Here is an 8,708-nt window from a genome sequence, read left to right as displayed (position 1 = left end):
ATCTCATGGTCATGGGAACAAATACTTGACACGCAGAAAACAGTAGCAATAAAATGACACGATCAACATGCTACGTTCATTAGTTTGGGTCTAGTCCATCACATGATTCTCCTAATGATGTGATCCCGTTATCAAGTGACAACACTTGCCTATGGTCAGGAAACCTTGACCATCTTTGATCAACGAGCTAGTCAACTAGAGGCTTACTAGGGACAATGTTTTGTCTATGTATCCACACAAGTATTGTGTTTCCAATCAATACAATTATAGCATGGATAATAAACGATTATCATGAACAAAGAAATATAATAATAACTAATTTATTATTGCCTCTAGGGCATATTTCCAACAGTGAGGCATCGCGGGAGCAGCTGACGCCAAACCAGCGACACAACCCCGTCTACGCTGCCGACTCCCCCGACTGGGAGGCCTGGTTCGCGTGGGAGTACGAGGAGCAGCGTCGGCGTGGTTGCTGGACCGTCGCCGCCCCTCGTCGTGCGTGAAGTAGACCAGGAGGCGGAGGCGACGTAGCAGAACACGCTGGCGACCGTCCTGCGTGCGAGCGAGGAGGAGGCGCGTCTGAAGAAGAAGGTGGAGGAGGCCTACCAGAAGCAGCTCGCGGAGGCCACTGCGCTCTCCTCTTGCGGGGACAGCGTCGTGCCGCCGCTGCCCCCCCCCCCCCCCTGGGCCGAGCCAGGGTCGCTGGTCCTCAGGCCCGAGTTGTGCGCCTGGGACGGGGTGGTGCATGAGCGAGTCAGCGCACCACTCGTCTGGTTGGGTGCAACATCGGAGCAGGAGACGGCCTACCTGGAGCACTGGCGACAGTGGCGGGTGAGGGAGGAGGACGCAGAGGGCCGACGGATCGAGCTGATGAACCACGAGGCCGAAGCTAAGGAGGAGGAGTGACGTGCTGCCCAGGAAACGCCGGTGCAACCACCAACGGACGACGTCGCCGCCTGGGAGACGACATTCCCCTGGTCTGGCCCAGCATCGACGCTCGTCGACCTCACCAGCCCCAACGACGAGGAGGAGAAGGACGCCTAGGACAGTGCGGCTCCTCGTTTTTAGTTTATTAAATTTTATGTTTAATGTAATGTGGAGTATTGGCGGTCTTTCGGGCCGGTATTAAATATCTAATTAATGGTTTCTATATCTTCTAATATTTACTTGTGTTTTTACGCCGTCTAAAAATGAATCGCTGGCCGTGTTGGAAGTAAGCTCCTACTTAATTGCAAAAAACGAACACGAATGTCCGTCGGAACGATTTAAATGGATAAAATGCGGATATAAGCGCGTCCGTTTGATTCGGACGGTTGGAATTGCTCTTAGTGGAGACCGGTCATCTGATTTGCAATGAAAGTAAGTCTCGCCTGCAGTTAAGGAACTCATAGGCGCACACACATGGCTACTGAAACTGATCTAGGACATAAAGTTGACAATCAGTACTAAAGTTGACAATGAGTACTACATGGGTTCATGTTCGTATCACCCAGGACGACAGAGCCAACGCAGTGCCCAATTCCTGGCCACATTCCCACTCCAGCTACGAAAGCATCGCCGATCGATCTGCCCGCGGTGAGTACATAGGTGGTGCTGACCGGTGACTCCATCTCCCTCAATTTGCAGCAGCGTTCGTTTGCTGACCTGATTTATTCAATTTTGCATCGGCGAGGCCCAAGTTAATTAGACCGAGCTCAACAATCAAATGAGATGACACACCCATGCATGGACAGCCAGCGAGAAAGAAGGCGCACCTGATGCTGCTGCTACCGCCGCCACATTCCCGGTGCCCCTCTTCTTCCTCACGCACGCGATCACCGCTGTTACAACCAGCACGAGCAGCATGGCGGCGCACAAGGCCAAAACCACAGGTTGCTCTGCACATTGATGAGATTAGACGCACTTGATTAGAAGGAACTTACAACGCATACTGCCAAACATGCTCGATGAGTCCAAATCTGCTGCATGTCGATCATATTACCCACAGATGCCATTAACTACTTAAATGCTCCATGAAATGTCAATTTTTGCATTCATCGTGGCGTTCATTCCAGATTAATTATTGCTTTCTCTTTTATCAGATTTTCTTCCATTTGCTTTCTGATGAACAAAACAAGGACCTGTATCACCTTCCGAGAATTAGGAGGAGGAAGAACTACTCACTGACGTATTTCGCCACGGGCCGTGGTGGGACTGAGGTCTCGATCCGTAGGAAGCAGTGGTAGCCGACCACGTCGGCCACGCGCTCGTGCTCGCCGTCGAGGACCCAGCCGCACGCCCGCACCCCCCGGGCCGAGTCCCCCAGGCACCGGGCGCACTCCGCCGCCGCCGCGCGGTCCCTCGCGCACTGCGCCCGCAACGTCACCGCGGTCTTCCCGGTGGCGTTGCTCGAGAGCGCGGCCGCGTCCGTGACGACGCGCGCCCCCGAGCTGTTGCCCGCGCCGCGCCCGGACAGGGACCGCGCGAGCGCGACGAGCGCCCGCGTGTCGAAGCAGTTGGGGATGGAGGGCAGCGTGCCGTCGTCGACGGAGATGACGGCGGGGTAGACCTCCTCGCCGAAGGAGACGACGTCGCGGAAGCCGTCCTCGTGCGCAGAGGAGGTGTTGCTGTCTGCGTACGCCATGAAGCAGCCCTCGCTCCTCCAGACGCCGGCGCGCCTGCTCGCGCCGCAGCCGGTGAGTTTCTTGGCGGCCGCGGCGAGGCACGCCAGGCAGTCTCTCGGCGCAGGGTCGCCAAGGCAGAGGCCGCGGGCGAACGCCCCGCCGCCGTCGGACTTCAGGGACGCGAACCCCGTCGGCGCGGCGGCTGCAGGCAGCGCGGCCAGGAGCGGCAGGAGGGTGCCACGGAAGGCAGCGGCGCCGTCGTCAGGGGCAGGGGGCGGGGCGCAGTCGACCATGGCATAGCTGGTCGTGAAACGTAGCTCCATGGTGCGGCTGAGCAAGAGGAGGACGAAGAAGAGGAGCGCGGCGAGGATGGCTACGGTGGTGAGCGCGCAGGCGGGCGCCATGGACCTGACAGCCCCGCCGCCGGTTTTTCCGTGAGGGACTGGGGAGGAGCGGACACTAAAGAAGCGAACCACCCATCAAGAGATCAGACTCGGTTCCAAAAATGGTTGGGTTCGGGCTCGCTGCTGCGTGATTGCTACGCGCGTTCCTTTTCCGTGCAACACTGGCCTCGCCCACTGCGCGTCTCGTCCAGCTGAAATAGGCTCTGATGACTGCAGCGTCCTTGGTAATTGGTATACTGAAATAGGAGGTGTGTCTTTTTGCGATTTTTCAATCTTTTTTGCAGGAAATGTCTTTTTGTGAATTACTTGAGGAAACTTCCGCGCAACTTTAAAAGCAAATGTAATAAGATGATGTAAGCAATTTATAAAGATTTAAGTTGTATTTACGTTGAGTTGAAGGAGAGAAAAGATGAGAGAGTTAGAGCAACTCCAACGGGCCGACCCAAACGTGCAACGATTTCGTCCGTTTTTTGTCTGTTTGGGTCGACCGCCCATCCGTCGTCCGTCATGTTTTACATATGGGTCGGCAGCGCGTCCAACGCGTCGACCCATATGTGCCGACGTGGCCGGCTGACCGTCCTATTTTGCATGATTTTTATAGTTTGAATCAAATAACATAATTTAAACCGGAAATATCATAGTTATTACAAATCGAATAGAAATTATTTTGCTAACGAATAAAAGAAGATAAATCTATTGATTGCCAACATGAGCCCACATATGGTCAACCAAATTATTTTGCCGTTGCACGTGAGTTTCCCAATCATGCATGTCTTGATGAAATTGGATGAATTGTTCAAACGTTGCCGCTCCTCCATACTCATGCACAACATTCTCATCCTGAAACTGAAACCCTTGACAGTACACACGTTTGGGGCGCTCGTCTTCTACGATCATATTATGCATGATCACACAAGCAGTCATCACCTCCCACAGTTTCTGCGTGCTCCACGTATTAGCAGGATACCGAACGATGCCCCATCGAGATTGCAAAACACCAAAGGCACGCTCGACATCCTTCCTAGCACCCTCTTGCTCATGGGAAAGTCTTTTCCTCTTCTCTCCGACACGGTCGAGTATTGTCTTGACAATAGTGGTCCACTTAGGATAGATACCGTTACCCAGGTAGTATCCTTTGTCGTAGTTGTGGCCGTTGACAGTAAAGTTCACCGATGAGCTGTTGCCTTCGGCAAGCCTAGCAAACACCGGCGAGCGCTGAAGCACGTTGATATCATTGTGTGATCCGGCCATGCCAAAGAAAGAGTGCCAGATCCAGAGATCTTCAGACGCAACGGCCTCTAGTATGACAGTGCAAGCCTTGACATGGCTCTTATACTGCCCTTGCCAAGCAGAAGGGTAGTTCTTCCACTCCAGTGCATGCAGTCTATGCTACCAAGCATCCGTGGGAAGCCCCTGCTGGCATTCATCGCCAACAAACTGGTTGTATCTTTTGCAGTCGGCTCTCTCAAGTACTCATGCAGAACTTATACAGGGACTCTAGGCAGGTAGGCTCGCTCATACGGACGTACTCGTCAATGAGATCATCGGGCACTCCGTATGCAAGCATTCGGATGGCGGCAGTGCATTTCTGATAAGAGGAAAAACCTATCTTGCCAACGGCATCCGCTTTGCACTCGAAATAGTCATCATAGCCGACCACTCCCTCTCTAATACGGTTGAAAACATGCCTACTCATACGGAAACGGCGGCAGAATTGTTGATGTTTGAACAACGGTTTTGCTATATCAAAATAGTCCTTCCAAAGAAGGAAATGCCCGATCTCTCGGTTGAGATTAAACGTCGGAAGGTGGCCCGGAATGGAGCCACGGAACAACGCTCGCTCGCTGTTGAGGTGGTGATGGACCAACACGGCAACCAATATTTCCTCCTCGTTATCGGACGATGAATCGTCGGAGTCGCAACGTAAATTGTGAAAAAAGAACTCGTCGGCGGTGTCCATTTTTTTGTGCCTTGGCAAACTGTCGAACAGCTTGCGGGCGTCGACGAAGAAGAAAGCCGGCGAAGGGAGTCACGACGCGCACGAACTAGCTAGCTGCCCTGTCGGCGTCCGACGAGTGGGCCGCGCCGGTGAGGATCTGACCGGGCGGCGAGATGACTTCTTGGTCGGGGGCGTAGGGGTGGGAAGCAGTCGGCTCCCCGGCGGCAAGACGGCAGCGGCGGGCGACGTGGGAGTGGGCGACGTTGCTAAGAGTAGGCGGATGTGGAGGCACGGGCAGCTGGCAGAGTCGCCGACAAAAATGGGCGGCGGTGTCGGCAACGAAGGAGGCGAGCGTGCGCGCGTCCGTCACGTGTCCGCGCCGACGCAAATCCAACTCAAAAATGGGCCGGGAATGGGTCGCCCGCGGACGAAAACCGGACGTGCGTCCGTTTGGGTCGGCGCGTTGGGCCGCCTTTTGTGTCTGCGCCGACCCAAACGGACGGCGGCGGAGGAAATGGGTCGCCCCATTCGAGTTGCTCTGGAACGACTCATTTCTTCCGCCGCCGTCCGTCTGGGTCAACACGGACAAAAGAGGAGGCCCAACGCGCCGACCCAAACCCAAATCGAGTCCGCCTCGAGTCGCGCTGACGCATTTGCGGCCAAAATTTGCACCTCAAATGCGTCGGAGCGGACGTGGAACAGACGCCAGGCGCGCCTTCTCGGTGTCCACCGCGTCCCCACCTGGTGGTCGTCCAGCTGCCCGCGGCCTACCTGGTCGGCTTAATTTATGACCTCGGGCCCACTCGTCAGTGACGGCAGTCGTCCTTTTCTTCTCCGACGCGAGCAGCAGCAAAGCCAAGGGCAAGTCCCCCGCCATTCCTTTTCCCTCGGATTTCCTCCCGCCTCCGCCGATGCTAGCTCACCGGCGAAGGCAGTGCATCAACATGCCAGTGCACCAGGCGGAGTGGCACTGGCAGCGCCGCGTGCTTCTCCCGTGCCCCGACGTCACCCTGCTGCACGACTGGCACTGGATCCGAAGAGGATCCCAGTGCCGGCGGCGCCGCGGTCTGCTAGGGTGCATGCGGAGGAGGTGCCACGCCGGAGCAGTGCCGCGACCCCGCTTACGCAACCGACTCGCCCAACTGGGCTCGCTGGTTCGCCTTCGAGCACAAGGAGGCGACGCGACACGACGTTCACGAAGTCGACTGCACCGTGCCACCGCCCCCGCTCGTCGTCTGCGAGGAAGACTAGGCGGCGGAGGCCGCCTACCAGACGTCCCTTGCGGCGTTCTGCCGGGAGAGCGAGGAGGACGAGCGGCGCCGCCGGCACTGCATGCATTCTTTTTTTTCTCGCGCCGTCAAAATGGGTCGGATCAGCATTGGGCGCATGCGCCCACCCAAACACGGAAGCGGACGTTTGTGTCCGCCTGGCTGACCCAAACGGACAAAAGCGAACAAAATCGCCGTCCGTTTGGGTTGGCCCGCTGGAGTTGCTCTTATAGATCAACAACCATCTCTAAAAAACTTTATGAGAGTGAGGTGGGGCAGACATTAATGAAGTGGTGCTTCCTTTGTCCCATATTAATTATCACATGGAGTATCTATTTACAACTAACTAGTATCAAGTGACTATAAATTTGATTATGAATGATAGGACAACAATAATATATACTCCCTTCATTCACTTATTACTCCCTCCTGTGTATTAGGCATCTTTAAAAAATCAAATAATCTCAAAACGCTAAGGCACATTAGAGCAATACTAGTTGTTGCATATTAATTAGACTTCATCTATTAATTGAAAGACCAATGCATGCAATTTATGCAGCATGCTTTTTGGATTTGAAGTGGTCTTAATTAATAGCATGTTTTCAGTTGAGAAAGGAATAGTGTGATTGACTTCCTCTGCAATTAAATTTCTTCTCCTACCCAACCTTTGCGTGCCTAGGTTACAGTCCACCTTCTAAGATGCCTAATGCACCGAGACGGAGGGAGTAGACTACTCATAATGGGGAGTAACATAGAGTAGTAACATGTACTCCCTCCGTCCCAAAATTCTTGTCTTAGATTTGTATAGAAATTGATGTATCTAAATACCAAAATGTGACTAGATACATTCATATCTAGATAAATCCAAGACAAGAATTTTGGGACAGAGGGAGTATATGTTACTAGTCTAAGTTACTACCTTCATAGGGGGTAGTAACATTGAACCTTTCATTTATTAGCTTATAGACTCTTGCCTTGGTATGCATTATGTTACTCATAGTATGAATAACTATCTAAGTTACTTAATATTTTTTTCTTCTCATTAATTAGTTGCCACATCATATTTTCTGCTTAGGTATTATCTATGTTACTACCTATGTTACTCTCATTGTGGATAGCCTTATACAAGGCCACAAACTCATATTACAGGTATCAAGGTAAATTTTAATGGCTGCTTTGGACACCTACTTTTCTTTTTGTTAACCGGGATCATTAATACGTCACATGCATTAAAGGAAGGAATGAGAAGAAAGTACTCCCTCCTTTCTGGTTTACAGGGCTCATCTCAAAAATTTTAGATTTCCATTATATTAGGCTCATTTTAAGTCTAATTAAGTTAGAGTGCTTTGAGTCCCACGCCATATTTAATTCATAGAGTTTAGAGAAAGAAGATGAGTGGCTATGGATGCATCGTTTTCTACATCCATCATGCAAGTCCAATGAAAAGGAGGATGCTACATTTATTGCCTAGAAAATTGAGTATGGAAAAAATATTTCATTGGCTAGTTAAAACTAGTGTCATCCACTCACAATTCACCTTGGTTGATGAGATTTCAGATTTGAGCCCTATAAACCGGGAAGGAGGGAGTAGCTAAGTGTTATTATGACTATATGCATGCAAGCATTAAACAAGTTGTTAATACGTGGAAATATCATTAATTTTTTCCTCGAGTAGTGTTTGTGGCCTTAGGCTGGCCATAGTGGTGTACTCGGGACTAGCAAACATGTTGATCTGGCAAATAATTAAAGAAGAGAGTGAGGGTTAGAGTAACATGGGTAGATATTGTATCATGTTAATTGCTATGCTACTATGTGTCATGCATGTCAATAAATGACATCACCTATGATACTAGTTTATGATACTATGCACTATAAAGGTAGTACCATACAATAATATCATATGCATGATACTATTTTATGATACTATGCACTATAAAGGTAGTACCATACAATAATATCATATGCATGATACTATTATATGTTACTCTTCACTATGAGTAGCCTTATATAGATGTAAAAGGTATCTTTTATAGTGGTCTTGTATAAAGGAATGGAGGGGGAAGCCTAGATATACTAGTAGAACAGACACGGACAGAAGCAGACCATCCAACCGCAATCCCTAAACGAATTGACAGATTTCAAACAAAATTTGGCAAATTTCACACAAACGAACAAATTTCGTGCAAAACGGATTAATTTCATTAATATTTGTTCTTTTACATAACATCATACGTTTTTCACACGTGGGCACGTGTGTGTCCCATGCTCTACTCATCGCTAGAGTCGGCCACCTGGTCATCAAACATGCCGATGGAGGTGAGGTCGATGATCGACTCAGATGACCCCGTCTCCCAGCCATTGTGAGTCGACATGAACGAGGAGCCACTAGCGATGGTGGTCACAACATCTCCGTCTGCAATCGTGTTGTAGGAGGCACCCTCCTTCGCGTTGAGGGTGCGGAGCCACCGTGCAGCTGGTCAACACGAGCACCGCA

At 51.2% G+C, this 8,708-nt stretch overlaps 1 protein-coding gene across 1 annotated transcript; it reads right to left on the bottom strand.

Annotated features, from left to right (window-relative positions):
- Positions 1–1,325: 1,325 nt before the first annotated feature.
- LOC123440322 lies at positions 1,326–3,182 on the bottom strand. Its single transcript, XM_045116897.1, has 3 exons — positions 2,164–3,182; positions 1,755–1,877; positions 1,326–1,644 (listed from the first exon to the last, which is right to left on the bottom strand). Exons 1-3 carry the CDS (start codon positions 3,005–3,007, stop codon positions 1,616–1,618), a joined length of 996 nt encoding a protein of 331 aa, XP_044972832.1. The 5' UTR covers positions 3,008–3,182; the 3' UTR covers positions 1,326–1,615.
- Positions 3,183–8,708: the final 5,526 nt, after the last annotated feature.

This window comes from Hordeum vulgare, chromosome 3H, assembly GCF_904849725.1.
Source record: "Hordeum vulgare subsp. vulgare chromosome 3H, MorexV3_pseudomolecules_assembly, whole genome shotgun sequence".
NCBI classification, from domain to species: domain Eukaryota; kingdom Viridiplantae; phylum Streptophyta; class Magnoliopsida; order Poales; family Poaceae; genus Hordeum; species Hordeum vulgare.
The sequence above is the reverse complement of the archived record's forward strand: the minus strand, read 5'-3'. Positions and strand labels throughout refer to the sequence as shown.

What these genes read in the sequence shown, in the direction of transcription:
- LOC123440322 (XM_045116897.1), bottom strand. Translation starts at nt 3,007, where the DNA reads ATGGCGCCCGCCTGCGCGCTCACCACCGTAGCCATCCTCGCCGCGCTC. An exon ending in GCCCGTGGCGAAATACGTCA is followed by an intron (nt 1,878 to 2,163) that starts GTGAGTAGTTCT and finishes ATCAATGTGCAG; the next exon opens with AGCAACCTGTGGTTTTGGCC. An exon ending in GGCGGTAGCAGCAGCATCAG is followed by an intron (nt 1,645 to 1,754) that starts GTGCGCCTTCTT and finishes TGAATAAATCAG; the next exon opens with GTCAGCAAACGAACGCTGCT.